This window comes from Danio rerio, chromosome 7, assembly GCF_052040795.2.
Source record: "Danio rerio strain M-AB ecotype USA chromosome 7, GRCz13ab, whole genome shotgun sequence".
Lineage (NCBI taxonomy): Eukaryota > Metazoa > Chordata > Actinopteri > Cypriniformes > Danionidae > Danio > Danio rerio.
In genome coordinates, this window is record NC_141027.1 from 12,172,501 (window position 1) to 12,197,880 (window position 25,380).

The following is a 25,380-nucleotide window of genomic DNA, read 5'->3' on the forward strand; positions in this document are numbered from 1 at the left end:
GCAATGCAACTGACTCTTTAAGGGAATGGACGTTATGCTCAAAACACACCCATAAGAATAAGCACAACCCTGTTAGACCGTGCTCCAGAAAGCAGAGTGTATTTTTTAGTCCTTAAAACAGCAAAAGTGGATTCAGACATGCCCTTAATGCTTTTGCGCTATGCGCTTTAGACTTTGCGGCTAGATCATTAAAACAGAGGCCTTAGTCTTAAAAATACTATGAATGAGTGAAAACCTCAGCAGGTTTTCTGACTTTGGCTGTTGCCATTTTCCTCTCATCTTGACTCACATAATACGTATTTATCTTCAGCTCTGGGTTCACCTGTAGGCGGCTCAAGCCAATAGCAGAACAGCAACTACTGGGGAGGTGGGGATAAATATAGTAAGGGCCCATCCAATGCATAAAATAAATGTCATTTATCACACGTGTACCGCATATACGATTATGTGTAAGACTTTTTTTTTTTTAGCATTCAGCGCTTATTTATGCAATATCCTAAAATGCCCACAAAAATGGATGGATGTAAACATAGCTAGAGCATGTTATGATGGTATGGTGATGACACATGATTCATGTTTTCATACACAATAATGGCTTGGATGGATAGGGCCCTGAAGACTTTCGGGTCACTGGGTAATGGACATGCGGGTCTTACGGGTCACTGGGCTTTGTTAAGTGGAGCAGACGCTTGTCATGATTGCTGTCTTCGTCCCGAGCCGTTCAGTAATCCAGTTAGATCCAGACAGCCACGGGACGGTTTGAGAAGCAGATAATCCAGTGGAAAATGTTTACTAGCGGGATCTGGCCGTCTGCAGGCTCTGACAGCTCCTGGAGTGAAGAGCTTCACACGCTTACTGCTTCTGCAACCTCATTAGTAACTCCTTATTTCTAAATCTAGAGTTTCTGGAGCTGTACTGTCTACTCTTTCACAGCAGTGATCCTGTACACTTCAATTATGCTGGATATCAAGTTGCTTTATTATTATTAACATGATTAAAATGGCCATGATTGCAACAACACCTTAAATTTAAAACGTTCAGCACTGTAGGTAAACACAGAAAAAGCAGCTGCTTACAGAATGAGCTAAATTGGCTGAAACATTCAGTGGATAAGAAAAAGCATAATATTTAATGAAGCATTAAATTCATCAAAAGTGGCGTTCAAAAGTGGCGTTTAAAACGTTGTAAAAAGTGAAGGAGCACAGCTGTTTTTCACACTGAAACTAATCAAGACTGATGTAATAATGCTGAAAATTCAGCCTGTCTTTAGAGACATCTATTGTATTTTAAAATATAAAAAAATATATAAAAAACAAACATGTGAACAAACAAACAAACATGAAAACAAAATGATATGCAAATAAACAAACATACAAACTTACAAACAAACAAGCAAACATGAAAACAAACATGCAAGCAAACAATCAAGCAAATACACATGCAAACAAACCCATAAACTAACAAACAAACGTGAAAACAAACCAACAAACTAAAACAAACATACATCCACACAAACCTACAAACTAACAAACAAACATGCAAACAAATCTAGAAACTAAAACAAACAAACATGAAAACAAACATGCACACAAACCTACAAACTAACAAACATGCAAACAAATCTACAAACTAAAACAAACATGAAAACAAACATGCACACAAGCCTAAAAACTAACAAACAAACATGCAAACAAACCTAAAAACTAAAACAAACAAACATAATAACAAACATGCACACAAACCTACAAACTAACAAACAAACATGAAAACAAACATGCACACAAACCTACAAACTAAAACAAACAAACATGATAACAAACATGCACACAAACCTACAAACTAACAAACATGCAAACAAATCTACAAACTAAAACAAACAAACATGAAAACAAACATGCACACAAGCCTACAAACTAACAAACAAACATGCAAACAAACCTAAAAACTAAAACAAACAAACATAATAACAAACATGCACACAAACCTACAAACTAAAACAAACAAACATGATAACAAACATGCACACAAACCTACAAACTAACAAACAAACATGAAAATAAACATGCACACAAACCTACAAACTAACAAACAAACATGAAAATAAACATGCACACAAACCTACAAACTAACAAACAAACATGAAAATATATATATATTAAATAATAATAATAATAATAATAATAATAAAAAGTTATGTTGTGTACATTCTGGCCAAATCTAACTCAGAATCTTATTATTATTAGTCAATCTTTGTATATATTATTCCATTTATTTATGATGTATAGTTTTTTTAAACAATTTTAGATGTTTGACACTGTTAAGATAAATTTGTTGCATTTTGGCACGTTTTTTGACTTATTTATGAACTATTTATGGACATAAAATTAAATAAAAAAATATCCTGGATTTGAAAATATTGTGTTCCTGGCTTTCACTGAGCTCAAGTAATAGATAATTGGACAAAAATTGTGAATGAACTTGACTGTTAATGTAATAAATAATAATGTAAAATAACTATGTTTCACAAAACGGATATATCTCGTTTTGCAACAAAACTATTCATATATATATATATATATATATATATATATATATATATATATATATATATATATATATATATATATATATAAATTTTTTAATTAACAAAGTAATTATTTTAAAACATATAACCCAATAAAACCTGAAAACCTGATGCAACCATCAGAAATCTACAATTGTTAAATCATGAAAAACTATTATCTTCATATTGAATGTCTTTTATTAATAATAATGTGCTGTTTTACTATAGTACTAAAAGCTCAGTCAAGTTAGTCAACAGACTTGTGATTAATGACATGGATTTGCTGACAGCATGAAAATCAGCAATGCACAATCCACCAAATCTCCATATTCAATAGCATTTCGCTGGCCTTGACATGTGACACTGCTGCACAACAACTCCATAATCAACAAATGTTTGGATGACAGAATCGCTAATGTTCAGCTTAATCAATGTGCGTCCCTAAACTGCACAGATCAGCACTCGTGAGTTTTGGCGGTTGACCCACTTCTCTGCTGAGGAAGTGATGTGATCGTCCGCTGACCTCGTTTCTGAAGGCGCTGAACTGCTCTGACACTGAGGTCTGATGGGTTATTTTTACAGCGAGCGCTGCAGGCGGCCTGACCTCAGGATGGACCCGGCGTCACCTCTGACTCTGCTCTCATGGGCTACTAGTGCTTCTGTCTGACCCGAGGGAAAGAGCTGCTCAGCCAATCACGGCCTACTTACTGCAGCACTACATCATCTGTGAAATGTCAGATTTTTCGCCACCGGTTGCTGAAATGATGGATTCGTTTGGATAGGAGAAGGGGGGAAAAAAATTCACCTGTTGCAATGCTCTAATTCAACTGGGGTGGAAATTAAGAGGGTATTGTGCTAATATTGTATTTAAAAAAGGGATGATTCACTCAAAAGAAGATATTTCTAAAAATGTTGAAAAAAAAAACAGCCATTTACTTTCATAGTATGTTTTTGTTACTACTATGGATGTCAATAGCTGTCTTTTTGTTTTACAGCATTCTTCAGAATATCTCCTTTTGTGTTCAACCCCAAAAATGAAGGCTAAATGTTAAAATTTGGGTGAACTATCACTTTCACAACCCACTAATTGCAAAACTAAATCATCTGAAAAAATTGTTTGCCACCAGTTGCTGAAATGATGGGTTCGTCTGGATATGAGGCAAATAAAACAAAAGGATTTCACCTGTTGCAATGCTGAAAGTCTTTGAAAGTGCTAATATTGTAATTAAAAAAGGGATAACTCACTTAAAAATGAAAATTCAAAAGAAGATATTTAGAAAAATGTTGGAAAAAAACAGCCATTAACTTTCATAGTAATGTTTTTTCAACATATGCAACACTAGATCATCTGCAAATTATTCGATTTTTTTGCCACCAGTTGCTGAAATGACGGATTCTTTTGGATCGGGAAAGGCAAAAAAAAAAAAAAAAAAAAAAAAAAAAAAAAAAAAAAAGAATTCTTCAGAATATCTTTTTTTGTGTTTAACTTAAACTAACTACATAAACTTTTAAAAACGAAGGATACATGTTCATTTTTGGGTGAAACAAGTACTCCAACACAACAGGGGCGAAAATTAAAAGGGTTAAATTAAAAGGTTATTTAGCCATTAACTTTTATAGTATGTTTTTGTTTTTTTATTATGAATGTCAATAGCTGTTTTTTCCAACATCCTTCAAAATATCTCATTTGAGTTCAACAGAAAAAAAGACCATAAAACTTAAAAAATGAAGGATAATTGTTAATTTTTGGGTGAACTAAGTGCTCCAACCCAACTGGGGTGGAAATTAACAGGGTATTGTGTTAAAATAAATTAAAAATGAACACTTAAAGGGATAGTTCACCCAAAAATTTTAATCCTGTCTTCATTTATTTAACCTTCACTTTTTCCAGACCTTTTTGAGGTTGTTTCTTCTGTTGGACAAGAAAGAAGACATTTTTAAATATGTTGAAAAAAAAAAAAAAAAACAGCCATTGACGTTCATAGTATGTTTTTGTTTCTACTATGGATCTCAATAGCTGTCTTTTTTAGTTTTTCCTACATTTTTCAGAATATCTGCTTAAGAAAGAAAAAAAAGAATGAATGAATGAAAGAAAGAAAGAAAGAAAGAAAGAAAGAAAGAAAGAAAGAAAGAAAGAAAGAAAGAAAGAAAAAAAAGAAAGAAAATAAATAAAGAAAGAAAAGAAAAAAAGAAACAAAAAAATAAATAAAGAAAGAAAGAAAGAAACAAAATAAATTAATAAATAAATAAATAAAGAAAGAAAGAAAGAAAGAAAGAAAATAAAGAAACAAAAGAAAGAAAGAAAGAAAGAAAGAAAGAAAATAAAGAAACAAAAGAAAGAAAGAAAGAAAGAAAGAAAGAAAGAAAGAAAGAAAAAGAAAGAAAGAAAGAAAGAAAGAAAGAAAGAAAGAAAGAAAGAAAGAAAAAGAAACAAAATAAATAAAGAAAGAAAGAAAGAAAGAAAGAAAATAAATAAATAAAGAAAGAAAGAAAGAAAGAAAGAAAAAGAAAGAAAGAAAATAAATAAATAAATAAACAAAATAAAGAAAGAAAGAAAAAAAATAAAGAAAGAAAAAAGAAAAGAAAGAAAATAAATAAAGAAGGAAAATAAATAAAGAAACAAAGAAAGAAACAAAATAAACAAATAAAGAAATAAAAGAGAGAAAGAAAAAAACACAATAAATAAATAAAGAAAGAAAATAAAGAAAGAAAGAAAAGAAAGAAAGAAAGAAAGAAAGAAAGAAAGAAAGAAAGAAAGAAAGAAAGAAAGAAAGAAAGCGAACAAACATTTATTGTAAAACAGAATGAAATTAATAGATTTAAGAAAAAGAAAGAAAGAAAGAAAGAAATGAAGGAAGGAAGAAAGAAGAAAGCAGGCATATTACACATGGTGAACATAAACTGAATCAATGACAGTTTAAGCAGTTTACATCTTGTGCACTCAAGAAAATGACGTTGTTCAAAGTACTTATTTAAAGGGTCACGAAACCCCCCTCTTCCAGTTCAAGTCTACCCCAAAAGTTTTTCAAAAAATGCTTCATGATGGGTGTGGAGCGCTGCGATCAGGGGGATGAGTGAGTGTGGCCAGCAGAGCAGGGGAATAATATGCAACAAACCCTGTAGATGAATGAATACGACCCTTCACAACCACCTGAATACCGAATGCCATGGGCTGTCTCACAGATTGGCAGGTCTGTCATCGGAAAGCACGTTCTCTCATGAATAATTAAGAAGCAGGGTCTTTCTCATAGGATAAGAAAACTCAGCTATGAATAATAACGAGAAACCGACGCATCATCACTCCACTAGCAGATTCGCGCTACCTTACCAATTTTGATCCCGTCCCAAAAAATGTTTTTAAACCCGGAAGATGAAATTAGCTGACAAAAGCTCTAAATTATCCTGTTTTTTCCGCAATTAAAGCTAACAGGTGCTAACATTGTCTTAACTGATGCTCAATACACACAAATCTGTTAAAATGAGCTGATAAAACTTAATTCTTGAGTTTTTTGGGCTAACCCAAAGGCTAAATGAATTCATTCATGTTGTCCCAACAAAATTTGATTGTGTGGAACCCAGTATTTTTTACAGTGTGTGTTAGTCAAATCTCTTCCAAACCACGACAAGATGGCCTTACTCAGCCTTTTGGCCCGTTTCCACTGACTGGTACAGTATGGTATGGTACGGGTTGGTACGGGTCGCCTTTATCAGGCTTACGTTTTTACTACCAAGGGTACCCTTTTGGTGTGCATGGTGTCCGACAGAGTTTCAGTCAACGTCATTTCTCACTTAAATTAATACCCAGTAAAGCTGTTCAGGTGGTTCACATATCATATGAGAAGCACTTCTCACAGAACAGATGCTTTATACATAAATACTTGTGTATAAATGTTCATTACTAACTGTTTTATGAACATGAGTTGATTATAACTGCAGATCAATGACAGTGGCTGTTTCTCAATATGCATTTTTCAGCGGTCTTGTGTCCTCGTGTTCTCACGCAACGTCATCATCAGCTGCCAAAGTTCAGTTCCAATACTCAAGACCGCAAGTACGGAGGCTGCGTGAAACTTCCTGGATGTGTTCTTGATAGCGAGGACGCACGGATGCAGACTTGAGCACCGATCTCGCTCTAGAAGTCCCAGAAGTCATTGCGACTGGAGGTGGGAAGCGCAGCATTTTATTTAGATTTATTATTAAAGTTCAGAGATATCACTTATTTACCTCAGGAGCTTCCCTAAATGAAACGGTGAATATAAACATTACCATGGACATCTTAATAAAGGATTAAACACATTAAGAGTGTTTGTTTGCTGAAATTTCGTATTAAATCTGTTTTATTTGTATTGTGCAACCTAAATTTTTATGGTTTTTATGCTTGGTATATATTTTGAAAAGGGGAAAAACAATAAGTTGTTGCATGAATGCTGCAATGTTTAAATAATTTTCCATTTAAAATGCTTGAAGGTCATGTGACCACCAGGAATAATGCAGCATCTCATTTCTCACAGGACGCGTTCTCTGTTCTCGCGTCTCCAGAGTCTCTTCTTCCGAGGACACTTGGCAAGACCGGTCTCCACAAGAACGCAAGTACATTCTCTGTGTTCTTGGAATTGAGAAACAGCCAGTGTGAAATAGCCCACTGTAATGTCTGCAATTATATAAAATAAATAAATACAACATATATGAACACATACAGACACTTACAGTCTCTGATATGATACTAAATACAGAAAAACTACACACAGCAGACATTTAGTCCTTATTTGGGTTCAAAAACAACATGCAACATAGCCCACAGTCAGTGCAAACCTCTCATCTGTGTCTGTACTCTTCACCAGCACATGTAAGCTCTGTTAGAGAGTAATTTTGTCATTCCCAGTTCATAACAGTCCAAAAGGCGATGATAAACATGGCAGTTTGTTCGGGATTCAGGTTGCTGAAACAATTTACTCCTGTGTTTTGTCGGGCTTCTCATTTGTGTGTTTGTGCTTTACTCTCGCGTTTGTCGTTTTCTTCCTGAAAGGATCAGATGACGGAGACACTTTAATAATCCCGCACACGTTATTATTATCAGCTCGAGAAGTGTGTTAAAATCGAATATAGACGCGATCGCGAGCTCCCGGAAGAAAGTGAAAACCGCTCGCATGCTTAAACGGCCTCGTAAAACAACAACAGGACAAGGAAGATTTAGTTCTTCTTGGCTTTGTGGCTGTTCATCAAGATGACGACAAGGTTTGTTTGAGCTCGGGTCATCCATGGCTTGTTATTATATGCATATAGTATTACGATGTAATGTCTCGGCTGTGTATTCAAAACATGGCGGTTCCTTTGTTTTCATTCTGGCTAGCTCCACATGAGCTTGTGACGTATCTCTGTAACCAATCAGCGTTCAGCTGCACGTATAGCTTCACCTTTAGTACCCTTTCCCATGTTTGGTACCCTTTCGAAAGAGTGCCGAAAAAGTGGTACAGTACGGTTCGCCTTTTTTTTTTTACGCCTTTTGATAGTGGAAACGGCCATAAAAGTGTACCGAACTATACCGTACCGTAACATTCAGTGGAAACGGGCCAAAAATGACACCTGAGGGAACAGCGGCAGTTGGACACGCTTGAGCTAAAAATGCTTTGGCGTAGATATAAAAAAAAAAACGAAAAACAAAACAAAACTGATGAGTCTTTTCTTCAAGACGCCTGAAAACAGGTCAAAATAGCAGAGTTAATTTCCAGGGGGAGGAGTGTGTGTGAGAGCTCATTTGTGTCTCCCTACACCAACACAAGTTTGTTTTTTGGTGTGATTTCTCAAGCCAATCAGCGCTCTGCCAGAGCCAAGTCACAATGGTCCAATTTAATCTACATCCACAAAACATGACATCTCTCCCTCTCTGGCTTCTCGCTTCCTTTGTGTTAATGTGAAACTTTTTCACTCCATTTGTCTCCCGCTAGTGCTCAAACTCATTTTCTGCTACTATCAGTGCGATGAAGGACAGTTTCAGCGACAACAAAAATGACAAACGGCCAAATCTGTGTCGAAATCACAGCAAAAAGTCAATCTGGTGGATTTCCAATATATCCCAGCCAACTCTATTGTCATACAACAAAGCGAAACAGAAGAGCACATCAATTACCAGTCACCTCATTTACATTTAAAACACAATTGCATAAACAGTGCCAGGAGTCTTAATCAAACTTCCACAAATCCCTCAAAAGAGAAATCACTTTTAAAGGTGACAATTTGCATTATGCCTCAAAACAAGAACACTGACTTTATTTGTTCTTCGAACGAGGACTGGTGATTTATTTATTCATTCATTTTCCTTCAGCTTAGTTCCTTATTTATAAGGGGTCGCCACAGCGGAATGAACCACGAACTATTCCAGCATATGCTTTACGCAGTGGATGCCCTTGAAGGGAAATCATTCAATTTACTTATACTGAATGTCTTCGGAATGGAGAGCCCAGTCACCAGAGATGAACATTATTGAGCATGTCTGGGATAAGATGAAGGAGGAGGCACTGAAGATGAATCCAAAGAATCTTGATGAACTTTGGGAGTCCTGCAAAAACGCTTTCTTTGCTATTCCAGATGACTTTATTAATTACATTTAACTTTTAAGTGATTTGAGTCAATGCAGAGATGTATGGATGCAGTCCTCCAAGCTCATGGGAGTCAGGCACAATATTAACTCTTTTTCCACTGCAGCATGACTTTATATTCTATACTGGACTATATTTTTGTTAAGTGACAAGACTTATGCCTAAAGTTAGACCTTACTGTCCTAATTAAATTATTTAAAACATCAAGGCATGATCATATTTTATTCAGCTAAAATAAGCATAACCTAGAGGCCTTTGCCTTCCATATAAGCCCCTTCTAATACCAAATTATCAACTAGAAGTCAAGTTATTATTTGTTATTCCTAAAACCTGGATGGGCGACAAGACTTTTGTCAGGTAGTGTATATAAAAAGAGCTGAAACAACACAATTCTTAATATTATTTTTAACAGTGACAATTAGCATTGTGCCTCAAAATAAAAGCATTGACTTTATTTGGGCTGCTAATGCGTTCATAAAAACCTTTTTTTATTTTTTTTGGGCAGTTAATATTTGAAAGAAGATGTTCAGATGTTTCAGAAAAGGAAGTCCACTTTTCATTTACCATTTCTAAACTGCATCTTTAAATCAGGCTTTGACAGCTAGAAGATGAAGAGGGATTGTAGGATTTGCTGTCTTTGTAAAATGCTCTATTTATGTTAGCATGTCATTCAGCAGTTAGCATTCAACAATTATTTTTCATAAACTTATGTTTATGAACAATAGTGTAATTTAACTTTTTCCCAGTGCTCGTTTGAACCACTTTATTTAGATTTTCAGATATTAATAGTTAAATGTGTATTTGCACACGTCACATTTTTATTATTATTATTATTATTATTATTAATTATAACCACAGCTATAAAATAATATTGTATCTATTAATTTAAATAGTTATATTAAAAATAATAATAACAACAATAATATTTTATTATTACAATACTTTTTAATTTACGCAAGTGTGACAACAACAATAAAATTAATATTTTTTGTTACATGACAGTACTATTTGCACAAGAACAATAATAATAATTGCTTTATTTTTTAAGCAGTTACTATTGCTGCAATTACAACTAATTATAATTATAATATGAATAAAATTATAAATACATAATAATAAATAATTATTTAAAATTTATACCAAAATGGTAATTTAATTAATAAAATAAAATGTTAAATGTATTTCTTTAAGCAGTTTTAATACCAATAATAATAATAATAATAATAATAATAATAATAATTATTATTATTATTATTAATAACATTACTACAGTCACTGTTTATTTAAGCATTTATAACAATTAAAAAATAAAAAAAATATATAAAAAATAATAATAAAAAACAACAGTTGTAAAAACAATATTATTTGCCCTAAGTTAATATTCATATTAGCGGCTTCACTCCAACATCCACATTAGCAGGATGATGAAGATGAAACCAGAGTAAAAATTTCAGCAAGACAATGATTCAAAACACAACCAAGGAAACTCTCAGATGCTTTTAGAGAAAGAAAATCAAGCTGTAGAATGGCCCAGCCAATCACCTGACCTGAATCCAATAGAAAATACCAAATAAAGCTTCGATTTGATAGAGGAGACCCACAGTACCATCAAGATTTTCACACCCTGTTGAAGTCTGTGAGAAAACTCACACCTGAGCAATGCATGTGAATTCATTCTCCATATGTGAGTCATCCCACTGTATCTCATTACAGGCGAGACTTGCATTTCACTCTTCTAATTACAACAATTGTACAACTTTTACTAGAAATAACCACAGACACATTTCACCAACCCTTCATTAACAAACCATATCCATCATTACATAGCTTCTAGCGCACAGTTAATCTCGACAAGCCCTTCATAAGAGCCAGAGTCTGACCTAAATTAAAGAGTTATCTTTAGAAAACATCGAGGAGAAGGTCCAGCTAATGAAATGCAAGGGCAGATGTGATGGATTAAGCCGCTAACGCACCAACTCCAACCAATATTTAACATGTGGTGATGCTAATATATGCAAATATGCTGTTTATACAAGGTAAAACTCAAGGGCAAGCCAAACGCACCCTTGATGACTTATTAAAATGGGGAAAACATCCTCACGGTTTTAATTATGCAGATATGTCAAATCCAACAGGAGCAAACCCGCTCCAGGATATTCACTTGAACATGTATGATGTTAAAAAGAGAGTTTAAGTATGACATTTTACTCATCCTCAAGAAGTTCCATACTTTTGAGTTTACTTGAGACAAAAGAAGATATTTTGAAGAATGTTGGAAACCGGTAACCATTGGTACATTGAGGAATTCACATCAATCGCTGCTTTTCTACGACCTGTACACAATTTTACAATTCTAAAATGTAATTCCAGTGGAGTGCGGAGTTAATAGCACGATCGCCTCGCAGCAAGGTTGCTGGTTAGAGCCCCGGCTGGGTCAGTTGGTATTTCTGTGTGGAGTTTGCATGTTCTCCCCATGTCTGTGTGGCTTTCCTCCAGGTGCTCCGGTTTCCTCTTTAGTCCAATGACGTGTTATAGGTGAATTGAATAAACTAAATTGGCCGTAGTGTATGTGTGTGAAAGAGTGTTTATGGGTGTTTTCCAGTGTTGGGTTGCGGCTGGAAGGGCATCTGCTGCATAAAACATATGCTCGATAAGTTGGCGGTTCATTCCACTGTGGCAACCCCTAATTAAAAAGGACTAATTAACATTACATAATTTAACATTGCAGATCCTGCGATGAGACTATTGCGGATGAGCACATTGTAATATTGATGCTCAAACGATATATTGGCTGGCAATACAAATGCTTTGGTCACACTTTACAATGAGGTTCATTAGTTAATGTTAAGTAATGCATTTAACAATGAACAATACATTTACAACAGTATTCATGTTAGTAAACGTTAGTTAAGGAAAATACAGTAGTTCATTTTTAGTTCATGTTAACTCATGGGGCATTAACTAATGTTAACAAGCATGGACTTGAATGTTAATAATGCATTATTAAATATTCAATTATGATTAATAAATGCTGTACAGGTGTTGTTCATGATTAGTTCATGTTAGTAAATGCATTAACTAATGAACCTTATTGTAAAGTCTTACCAATGCTTTTCTTACTTTGATTTTTTTTTATTCTTGTTTCTCGTCCAAATATCAAAACAATTCTTAAATCAAGAAGCATTTTCTAGACAAGCAAAACATGTTGTCTTATTTTAAGAAATAATATGCTAAAATTGAGTGAGTTTTTCCTTAAAACAAGCAAAATAGTCTGCCAGTGGGGTAAGCAAAAAAAAAGCTTAATTTTTATTTAAGAATTTTTAAATATTTGGTCTAAAAACAAGGTAAAAAAATCTAGATAAGAAAAGCATTTTTTTTTGCATTGCATTGCCAACCAATATATCGCTTGAGCATCAATATCACAATTTGATATTTAGACTAGAAACAATATAAAAAATCTAAGCAAGAAAAGTGTTCTTGCAGTGAAGATACTATTGAATTATTTTAATTTCTAACAAAAATAAATAAATAAATAAATATAATTTCTGGCTGTAGTTATTTTCTTAATTTAACAGCTTTATAAATGTTGTGATCCATGTGTTTTTCCTTATATATATATATATATATATATATATATATATATATATATATATATATATATATATATATATATATATACTGCGTATATACAGTTGAAGTCAGAATTATTTGCCCTCCTGTTTATTTTTGTACAATTTCTGTTTAACGGCAAGAAGATTTTTCTAAACACATTTCTAAACATAATAGTTTTAATAACTCATCTCTAATAACTGATTTATTTTATCTTTGACATGATGACAATAAATAATATTTGACTAGATATTTTTCAAGACACTTCTATACAGCTTAAAGTGACATTTAAAGGCTTAACTAGATTAATTAAGGTAATTAGGCAGGTTAAGGTAATTAGGCAAGTTATTGTATAGCGCTGGTTTGTACTGTAGACTATCAAAAAATATATACTGTAGCTTAAAGGGGCTAATAATTTTTACCTTAAAATGGTGTTTAACAAATTAAAAAATGGCTTTTATTTTAGCCTTCATAAAACAAATAAGACTTTCTTCAGAAGAAAAAAAATTATCAGACATACTGTGAACATTTCCTTGCTCTATTAAACATCATTTGGTAAATATTTAAAAAAGAAAACAAAATTCAAAGGGGGGCTAATAATTATGACTTCAACTCTATATACTGTATATGCAGTTAAAGTCAGAATTATTAGCCCAACCTTGAATTTTGTCCCCAAATGATGCTTAACAGGGAAATAAATGTTTACAGTATTTCTGATAATATGTTTTCTTCTAGAGAAAGTCTTATATGTTTTATTTATTTTATTGAGCAGTTTTACATTTTTTTGAAAACATTTTAAGGTCAATATTATTAGCCCCTTTAAGCTATCTATGTTTCTCGATTGTCTACAGAACAAACCATTGTTATACAATAACTTGCCAAATTAACCTAACCTGCTTAATTAACCTAGTTAAGCCTTTAAATGTCACTTTAAGCTGTACAGAAGTGTCTTGAAAAATATCTAGTCATATATTATTGACTGTCATCATGGCAAAGATAAAACAAATCAGTTATTAGAAATTAGTTATTAAAACTATTATGATCAGAAACGTGTTGGAAAAAAACTTTCCGTTAAACTGAAATTGGGAAATAAAAAAAAAGTGGTGGTGGGGGGTGGGGTGGGGGGGGGGGGGGGGGGGGGGGGGGTAGGGGGCTTATAATTCTGACGTTAACTGTAATTGATGTCTATGGCTAACAAGTTGCCAGCATTCCTCAAAATATCTTGGTAACACATTATAATAACTACACTATAAATCATTTATTAGCAGTAGCAAATAGTGAATTTAATAGTGTTCTCTACATTAATAAGCCTTAGTAAGCAGTTTATAACTGCAGCTTCAAATTCTCTATTCTTGACTTACAAACATTTTTAAAATGTGCTTAATAATTGTATTTTCATATTTAGGTAATGATTTATTTAATTATTTAATCAATACTAAATGAAGTATCACATTATTTACAAACCATTTGTATTTAAGAGTAGTTGAGGGTTTTTAGGATCATTCAGAATGAGTTAATAAATGATTAATAAACTATTGAAATCAACATTTATATGTCTTATTATTCAGGCATATATTAATGGTTGCTATTTATGTAAATAAATGCTTTATTAACTCAACTTCATCTAGTTTTGTGACCTAAACTGAAGTGAGGACTATTCATGCTTTATAAATCCCTAATATTAATCAGGGGTCGCCACGGCGAAATGAACTGCCAATTTATCCAACATATGTTTTATGCAGCGATTGCCCTTTCAGCTGCAACCCATCACAGGGAAACACCCATACACTCTCGTTCACAAACATACACAATGGACAATTTAGCCCAATTCACCTATACCACATGTCCTTGGACTTTGTTGGGGAAAACAGAGCACCCGAAGGAAACCCACACGAACACTGGGAAAACATGCAAACTCCACACAGAAATGCCAGCTGGCCCAGCAGGGACTTCACCAGTGACCTTCTTGCTGTGGGGCCACAGTGCTAACTGTGCCGCCCTCTTATTGGCGATCATCCAATTATAATCAGTTATTCCTGAGAATTATTTTTTACAGTCTATAGCTATGTTGAGCTTGTGATCAACCAATCACAATCAAGTATTCCTGAGAAACAAAAGTCAAAAATCCCCTGACTGCTCAAATGCCGCATTCACAATGTCACGAAAGGTAGAAAACCTGGAACAATCCAAGCGAAAACTGTGACTCATCTGAGCTATGAATAATTTTTGCGAGGCAGTTTGTGTTGAGTTGAAACTCCAGAGGTGTGAATTAGTCTAAGCTCTGCAATAGTACAGGAGGATCAACACTCATAGACCCGACATCAAGAAATATTGATCCGCAACCCGCCGCAGTGAAACCAGAGAGAAACACGGAATGATAGATGACTACAGAGAGAGACAAGGAGAAATAGTATGAGAGGATGGAGAACGGGGGAAAGAAAAGTTGCAGCAAAACAAAAAAACTAAAGCAAAAGGCCTATAAAGAAAATAAATAAACAAATAAATGAAAAACAACAAATAACATCAAAACTGACTCTTTAATTCCTCAACACATAAATATTTCATCAGAATAAATAAATACATAATAATCAAAATCTTATCTAATTGTTAGCATGTCATTTAGCAAATAGCATTCAATAATGATTTTTCAATCTTAATGACCAAGACTGAAATTTTGCCTCTCTCGGTGCACATATTTCCATTTAATTTTCCATTACTAGTTAAAGTGTATTTTGAAAAATGTCACATTATTAGATTTAGCAACGTCAACAAAAATAATAATGATTTATGTATTTCTTTAAACAGTTATTGTATTAGTATTTTAATCATTCATTCATTCATTCATTCATTCATTCATTCATTCATTCATTTATTTATTTATTTATTTATTTATTTATTTATATTTATATTATTATTATTATTAACAGTTGTAGTACATGTGCATAACAATAGACAAATTATTTATTTATCATGATAAAACATTTATGGTTAAGAATTAAAGAGAGTCAGTTTTTATGATTCGTTTGTTTTTTTGTTTGTTGGTTTATTTTTAGCAGTAGTAGTATAACTGTTTAACAATAGACAAATTATTTATTTATTATGATAAAACATTTATGGTTAGGAATTAAAGAGTCAGTTTTTGACGATTTGCTTGTTTATTAATTAATTACTCAATTTATTTATTATTAGCAGTAGTAGTATATCTGCATAAATAGACAAATTATCTATTTATTATAATAAAATATTTATGGTGAGAAATTAAAGAGTCAGTTTTAATGAATTGTTTGTGTATTTATTTATTTTTATTATCATTATTATTATTATCATTACTATTATTATTACTATTATTATTATTATTATTATTATTAGCAGTAGTAGTATCCCTGCTTAACAATAAATGATTATTGTTCTTGCAAATAACATTGTCATCAATAATAATAATAATAATAATAATAATAATAATAATTATTATTATTATTATTATTATTATTATTATTATTATCAATAATAATAATAATCATCATCATAATCATCATCATAGATCAACACGCAAAAACAAATCCTCAAAACTGACTCTTTAATTCCTCACCATAGATGTTTTATCATAATAAACAAATACACCATTAAATAAATAAATTAATTTATTGATTAATTGATTAATTAATGCTAACATGCAGCTGTACAGTAAATTCTGAATTAATAATATGATGATTTTTTTGTTGAATATTGCATTTTAGCCAGACATTTACATGCTGTTGGAATCATATAAAGCAGACAAGTGAACAAAACAAGGCCGAAGCGGTCCCAGTGTGAGTATCTACATGGCAGCAGTCATGGTCTAGTCTTCCGTTACAATATGCAGTTTAATTAACCTAAAGACTTCAGCCAATCTCAGATCTCAGTGGAGACCCAAAGCAATACAGTAGGGCTGGTCACTTCATTTTGACTGCGCATACTTTAAATTCTTTGTGTCATAGATTCAGCAAGGTGTGGGAAACATTCCTCAGAGATTGCAGTTCATGCTGACATGAGAGCGTCACACAGTTGGTGTGGATGTTTCAGATTCATGGATATATGAATCTGCCATTCCAGCACATGCCAAAAGTGCTCTACCGGACTGACATATGCTGACCGTGAAAACTTCATAGTTAAGTTTGATCAAATTCATTATGGAGTACAGCAAGGCTCAGTGTTCGGACATGCAATTTTCAAGTTGTATGTGAATAAAAGCTTCTTATAGGAGATATACATTAGAGATAATTAGAATGCGGTGTCTTGGCACACTATCCAGGTGGAAATAGTTGACTCTGGTCATAAAAGAATAGACATGGTCGCTAATAATACTCTAGTAGTCCCTAAATACTTGATGCAGCTAATTTAATCTTCATTTCTACAGAATAGCACTTTTAATAATATCGAATGTGACAAAGCAACTCCTACAAGGCAGAATGGGTCCATTACAGTGGCCAGGGAGCTCACTATAGCGCACACTTAAAGAGTATTAGAGGCAATTTTATATACAGCCTATGAGTGTGTGGTTTTTGTCACCTCTCTCTCAGGTCATCCAGGCAGCGTTGTAGATGTACTTCCCCTGCAGTGACCAGAACATGCTCTCCTGTCTCCTGAATCAACACTTCAGCACACGGGTCAGCCTGGTTCAACAGCTTCATACCTCGCACCAGCTTCGGCATCTCACCTGCACACACACAAATGCATAAGCTCACGTTAATGTGACTCTAGATTCCATTTTGTGAACCAGTCCATGTGATGCAGTTTTGAGAAAAGACTGATGAAGGATGGAGAAAAGTAAACTCATAAATCAAAGTATTAAAAAGAGAGAGGTTCAATTTTGAATTATAATTTTAATCTTTTAACAATTTTTTTAACTAATTTAAATTTTTTATTTTTACAACTAGCATAAATTTTTAAAATAAAATTAATCAAATATAATCAGGCATTTTTGATAACTTACAATGAGCCCGTAACAGCGCTGTGGGGGAACTTTGGCCAAATAATCTTTGAAGAATTGTTATAACATTATTATACATCCACCTTAACCACATTTTACTATTAGTATAATGTTCTTTTTCTGAAAGGCAGTGCTACTTTTACACCACACATAATGAGACACAGACCTTCCAAAAAGTTCAACCTTTTTCTTGTCATTGTTAAGAGCATTTCTATCAGTCTTAGAGATCATCAAGATATTTTCTGGAAAAACTGAGATGAGTCTTTATGTTCTTTTTGCTCAAATGGTTTTTGTCTTGAAACGGTCATGCAAACCATATTTTCCCAGTTTCCTTCTTAGGGTGGAGTCACAAACACTCACATTTTTTTTAGTGAAGTCAAGAACACTCACCGTTTTTATGGTGAAGTCATGAACACTAACTTCTCTTATGGTAAAGTCCAGAACACACACCTTTCTTATGGTGGAGTCATGAACACTCACCTTTCTTATGGTAGAGTCATGAACACTCACCTTTCTTATGGTAGAGTCATGAACACTCACCTTTCTTATGGTAGAGTCATGAACACTCACCTTTCTTATGGTGGAGTCATGAACACTCACCTTTCTTATGGTAGAGTCATGAACACTCACCTTTCTTATGGTGGAGTCATGAACACTCACCTTTCTTATGGTGGAGTCATGAACACTCACCTTTCTTATAGTGGAGTCATGAACAGTTACCTTCCTTATGGAGGAGTCATGAACACTCACCTTTCTTATAGTGGAGTCATGAACACTCACCTTTCTTATGGTGGAGTCATGAACACTCACCTTTCTTATAGTGGAGTCATGAACAGTTACCTTCCTTATGGAGGAGTCATGAACACTCACCTTTCTTATGGTGAAGTCATGAACACACCTTTCTTATGGTGAAGTCATGAACACACCTTTCTTATGGTGAAGTCATGAACACTCGCCTTTCTTATGGTGGAGTCATGAACACTCACCTTTCTTATGGTGGAGTCATGAACACTCACCTTTCTTATGGTGGAGTCATGAACACTCACCTTCCTTTTAGTGGAGTCATGAACACTCACTTTTCTTATGGTGAAGTCATGAACACACTTTTCATATGGTGAAGTCATGAACACTCACCTTTCTTATGGCGAAGTCATGAACACTCACCTTTCTTATGGTTGAGTCATGAACACTCACCTTTCTTATGGTTGAGTCATGAGCACTCACCTTTCTTATGGTGAAGTCATGAACACACCTTTCTTATGGTGAAGTCATGAACACACCTTTCTTATGGTGAAGTCATGAACACACCTTTCTTATGGTGAAGTCATGAAAACTCGCCTTTCTTATGGTGGAGTCATGAACACTCACCTTTCTTATGGTGGAGTCATGAACACTCACCTTCCTTTTAGTGGAGTCATGAACACTCACTTTTCTTATGGTGAAGTCATGAACACACTTTTCATATGGTGAAGTCATGAACACTCACCTTTCTTATGGCGAAGTCATGAACACTCACCTTTCTTATGGTTGAGTCATGAACACTCACCTTTCTTATGGTTGAGTCATGAGCACTCACCTTTCTTATGGTGAAGTCATGAACACACCTTTCTTATGGTGAAGTCATGAACACACCTTTCTTATGGTGAAGTCATGAACACTCGCCTTTCTTATGGTGGAGTCATGAACACTCACCTTTCTTAAGGTGGAGTCATGAACACTCACCTTTCTTATGGTGGAGTCATGAACACTCACCTTCCTTTTAGTGGAGTCATGAACACTCACCTTCCTTTTAGTGGAGTCATGAACACTCACTTTTCTTATGGTGAAGTCATGAACACACTTTTCATATGGTGAAGTCATGAACACTCACCTTTCTTATGGCGAAGTCATGAACACTCACCTTTCTTATGGTGAATCATTAACACACTTTTCTGATGGTGAAGTCATAAGCACTCTCCTTTTTTATGGTGAAGTCATGAACACTCACCTTTCTTATGGTGGAGTCATGAACATTCACCTTTCTTATGGTTGAGTCATGAACACTCACCTTTCTTATGGTTGAGTCATGAGCACTCACCTTTCTTATGGTGAAGTCATGAACACACCTTTCTTATGGTGAAGTCATGAACACTCACCTTTCTTATGGTGGAGTCATGAACACACCTTTCTTATGATGAAGTCATGAACACTCACCTTTCTTATGGTGGAGTCATGAACACTCTCCTTAACTGAGGTAAGTGAGGCCTGCAGTTCTTATGATGTTGTTGTGAGGTCTATTGTGACTGCTTGCATGAGCTGTCAATGAGCTCTTGGGGTAATGTTAGTCAAATTTTGGACCAAAGCAAGATATAAATACAAGGTTTAAATACTTTTACTTAGCAAGAACGCATTCTGACTGTTTTGGGTGCAAATTCGTACTGTTTTGGGTGCAAAGAACTTGACTAACATTAGAAGCAAGCCTCAAGAGAAAAACAACAAAATGATAAAAAATGCATGACGTGACCTCTATAAAACAGCCTGTTATTCTCTCTTCAAACAACACATCAAAGTGAGCAGTTTTGTGCACATATGGGCCCGACAGCACTAACACCAGCACTGACTCTGCTTTAATAAAGAGTGTTTTCTGCAGCACTGGCCCCTGCTGACCTCAAGACAAGCTGAAGTTAGACTTATGAAACAAACCCCTGAAACAGCTCTCACAATGAGCTCTGTGTGATTTTGCAGGATTCAGATCAGACTAAACTGAGAAATGTTTCACTTGCCCATTGACTAATGCGTCCCACGTGAGCGAGAGATGAGCTTCCAAGCCTTCTGTGACGCTGCTAATGAGAATCACAACAGCACCTCTGAGTGTACTCTTATTAAAACACCTTTCTGAAGGATGTCTGCGCGTTAGGGACCCATGAGACATGATGATTTCATCTAAACGCTCATGCTGATTCTTTATTTCTCAGTTAGTCACTGACTCTATAGCCAGAACTAATGAGCTGCTCACGTATGCAGTATTTTGAACAATGCTAAATCAGTTTTTGATGATTTCTTTTGTGATTTTTTTGCAGTAAAACTGACTGATTTTGTGATGGTAATTCCCAGAAATTTGTGGACAATTTAGCGATAAAAAAAATTATACATATCTTCTTTATTTTGGTCTCTTGTCAAGACAATATCTAAAACAGATCTAAAATGGTAGTGATTAAGCTAAAGGATGGTAGTATAACTCTAATCCTACTCAGATTTTGTTCCCATATGACATCATATACCTCATTCAGGACATGCGCTCTGGCTTACCCTAACATAATACACCTAACACATGGATTGCCATAAAACTCGTCAATGTTTTCTCTCTTTATCTGGAGGGAAAGAGTTAAACAATCATTTATCGATTTGACGGACATAATACCAGCCAAACATGTAAAGCTCAAATAATGTTCTTCAATTCGGTCACATCCAGCGGTCATCATCCTTGAATCAATCTCCATCATTGTAAACTGCTTGCTTTTCTGTCTGTTTCATTACTCCATTTGTTAGATGTTTGTTCACACTTTCTTTTGCAGTCTGAAGCACATCAAACACACAAAACTCCCAATTCGCACCACAGGATGTCTAATGCAATCTTTGCATTGATTTTACATGTAAATCCCTTGTGGTTCATCTGCATCTGCTTACTACACAGGCTGAAAAACAATTCCGCTCCAGATAATATAGTGATTGTGAGGGCGCAGGTGAGATGTCATTTTTGGAGAGACACTCAAATACATCCCGTGCGCTGCATATGCGACGTTTATAAGTCATGTAAAACAATTAATTGCAAACTGAAATAAATATAATTTGACTTTAAGGTTTAGAATTTGATGTTTTATAAGATTATTTACAGTTTTATGACTATTTTATGCTAAAAATTATTTAGCAATATTGATTTGCAACATTTGTTGATTTTGCGTTGGATCGCATATTCGCAAAAAACTAGGGGGTCTGCTAAATGATAAAAAAACTGCACACACACATTTTTAAACAACAGAAAAACCAATAGACATACAATAAAATTATATTCATGAAAGTAAAAAAACAACATAAAACAGCTATTTTTAAAAAATACAATACGTAATTGAACTGTGTTCTTTTCATAATTTAAATAAATAAAAATGAAATAAAAAAGAAAAATGCATATATATATATATATATATATACATATATATATATATATATATATACATATATATATATATATATACATATATATATATATATATATATATATATATATATATATATATATATATATATATATATATATATATATATATATATATATATATATATATATATATATATATATATATATATATATATATATATATGTATGTATGTATATATGCATTTTTCTATTTTATGTTATTTTTATTTATTTAAATATATATATAATATATATATATGGAAAAATAATTAATGTCAAATTCAATTTTAAATATTTAAAATTTTATTTAATCAAACACCAAAAAAACGTAAAAATAAAATATGCAATTACATGATGTGTCTTTATTACATACTATATAAATAAAAAAAGAAACATACATTATATTTTTTAAATAAAATGATAGAGCGCAAACAGTAAAGTTATATACATGTATGTCTATGTATGTATATATTTGCTTTTTTATCTTATATGCAACTTATTTTGATTTATTTTGTAAAAGCATAAATGTAATGCTAATGAAATCATAACATACAGCTAATGCCAAAATTATTAGCCCCCCTTTTTATTTATTTATTTTCATTTTTATAATTTTTTTATATTTCCCAAATGACTATTAGCAGAGCAGGGAAATTTTCACAGTATGTTAGATAATAATTTTTCTTTTGGAAAAAGTCTTATTTGTTTTATTTCGGCTGGAATAAAAGCAGTTTTTAATTTTTTAATAAACATTTTAAGGTCAAAACTGTTAAGCTATATTTTTTTCGATATGGACCCACTTAGGCAAGTAATTCAATCTCAAGACCTACCATAATATTTTAATATGGAAAAATTGGTAGAAAAAAATGTATCCATTCAAAGTAGTCAAAAATATACGGTATGTGGCTGTTTGGGTTTTGCGATTTGATATGCACAAAATGAGGCTCAAAGTAGAGATCTGCGCGGGACTAAATTTTGAATCCCGCTCCAGCCCGCACCCGCCAGGTTTTAGCCCGAACCCGACCACTCCCGCTTATATTAAGAATTTGTTGTCCCGCTGCCCGACCCGCCCCGTTTTCAGAAACACAGGCGTTTGCTGTTATATCAACTCAAAGGGTTGTAATACCATGTATCAAGTAACAATGTAATACCAAAAGGTTTTATATAAAGGTATACAAATACTGAGTCGCGCCAGCTCCGGGCCGCAGTGCACATTACTCTCGGGCCGATTCCGGCGCAGATGCGGCAGCGTCGGCTCGCTTACGGCCGCCGCATCTGGCCCGATTGATTTGGGTCGGAATCGGGCAGTGAGCCGGGCCGAGTGGTAAGTCTCCGGCAGGCGAGAATCTAGCCGGAACTGGCCCGAGTGTATTTTGCTATCTGGGAAAGCTCTCTCTCTTTCTCTCTCTCTCATTCGCATAGCAATATCCGCGATATTGCTAGACAGCCCGCTCCCGTCCCAAATTAAACCCGTTACCGACCGCTCCCGCGATTTATTCGGAAATTTAGACAGACCTCTAGCTCAAAGTGCTTTTTGTGGGATGCTGGCTGTAACTGTGATCATTGTTTTGTTGATAAAGATAATCTTCTTTTTTCAGAAGAGAATATGATCAACCTTTGTTGACATATTCAGAATGTTTTGTTGTCAGGTGTCATTTAAGTTTTAAGGGTTTCATGAAAAAACTAAATAGCTTTTTGATCGACTACTACAAGCTGGGAAAACGTTAGATAAATATGCCAATGCAATTAATGTTATAGCTGAATAGATCTAATAATTACACATTTGCTTGAGGAAGGAATGATGGGGGTAGTTACATTACTATTACTATTTTCCATAACATCTATGCCCTTCCATAACATTAGCTGATGTTAAAACTAACAGATAGCACTATAGCTATTTATTGATTAGCAATCTGCCAATGTTGGGATGTAAAAAATATGGGACAACATATAGCTTAAAATGATAAAATACATAGCAAACATTAGAAAATATTAACAATAAAATAAAAGGTTTAGCCTATTAAAAACAATGGCCTTTACAGAAATTAAATAAAGCTATAAAATCTATTTCACTTTTAATTGTATTTGCATATTGATTTAAGTTACTATAGTTATTTAGTGAAGAGCAGCAAATTAATCTCTCATTGTGTTTTGTTTGATAACAGATGTGTTAATGTAAGAATGCACAGATCTATAATGAAGCATTCGACTACTTTGGTAACTGTTTGTGCTCATTTAAGAGAAAATTAATTGTGTTTAAAATAAAACGCGCAGGAGGGAGCAAAAAAAATAAATAAAAAAATAAGCACTTTTCCGACGGTCCCTTACTGAGAGCTCCGCTCTCCCGGCTAAACGCAGATTGCGAGAGCTCAAACGGAGCAGTCCTCGTAATGTCAAGCGAGAAAAAAAAGAAAAAGACAGCTGTGAAACATAACCAGCTTTGTCTTTTTGTAGGAAACACACTTTAAATCTTTTAAGGTAAGAGGTTTTACTATTATGTTTAGAAATGTTGAAAAAAATCTGCTCTCTGTTAAACAGAAATTGGGGAAAAATTAACAGGGGGATAATAATTCATGAGGGCTAACAATTCTGACTTAAACTTAAACTATATATATATTATGTAAGGCTGCCTCCTTAATACATTGTGTAACATGAATCACTGCAGACAGGAAAAAAGCTTACTAAACATATACCTAAAAAGTTTCTATTACATGCAGAAGCACGACTAGCTCAAGGGCAGAGAAAAAATAACTGTTCTGAGCGACTTCTTCATTTTTACTGTTGAGTCATCGTGGTGATTCAATGCGCTCTTCCACACTTCTCATATTTGTTATGTATTGTATGTGTTCCACAACGCTTTACCTGTCCCTGTAATGAAAACTAGTGCTCGTGTTGCATGTTTGAGCATCTGGTTTTACATACTTGGATGTTTGGGCTCGACTGCGACTCTGACGATGGGCGTGGCCTCAAAGTTAAGTGGTGTGAAAGGTGGACATGCTGGAGATGTGGAGATGGTGGCTGATTTCAGGATGACGTCCTCTAGGCCACCGATACCTGGAGAGACACAAACAACATTATAAACAACATTAACATACTGCAGCCAAAAGAGACATTGTCAATAGCAGCGCTCCATGATACACTGAAAAAACATTCCTTCATGCTGTCCCATCACACATTGATCAAGTTAGCCTAATCATTTTAACAAATATAAGTGCGAACGAACGAATGAACGCACGCACGCACACACACACATATGTATATATACAAAAGATGTAACACAGACATGTACATATATTTTAAAAGATGTTATATATATATATATATATATACACACACACACACACACACACAGTTGAAGTCAGAAATATTAGCCCCCTTGAATTATTAGCTGCCCTGTTTAATTTTTCCCCAAGTTCTGTTTAACGAAGATATTTCTATAACACATTTCTAAACATAATAGTTTTAATGACTC

General features: G+C 33.9%; 1 protein-coding gene across 2 annotated transcripts in view; it reads right to left on the reverse strand.

Moving 5' to 3' along the window:
* The window catches only part of efl1 (elongation factor like GTPase 1), a 227,931-nt gene that overhangs the window by 43,421 nt on the left and 159,130 nt on the right, over positions 1-25,380 (reverse strand). For both annotated transcript variants that reach the window (XM_087260207.1, XM_087260208.1), the window contains exons 16-17: positions 24,831-24,962; positions 17,317-17,464 (exon numbers count right to left, since the gene is read on the reverse strand). In XM_087260207.1, coding sequence (XP_087116333.1) covers positions 17,317-17,464; positions 24,831-24,962 — 280 coding nt within the window. The remainder of the gene's footprint in view (positions 1-17,316; positions 17,465-24,830; positions 24,963-25,380) is intronic.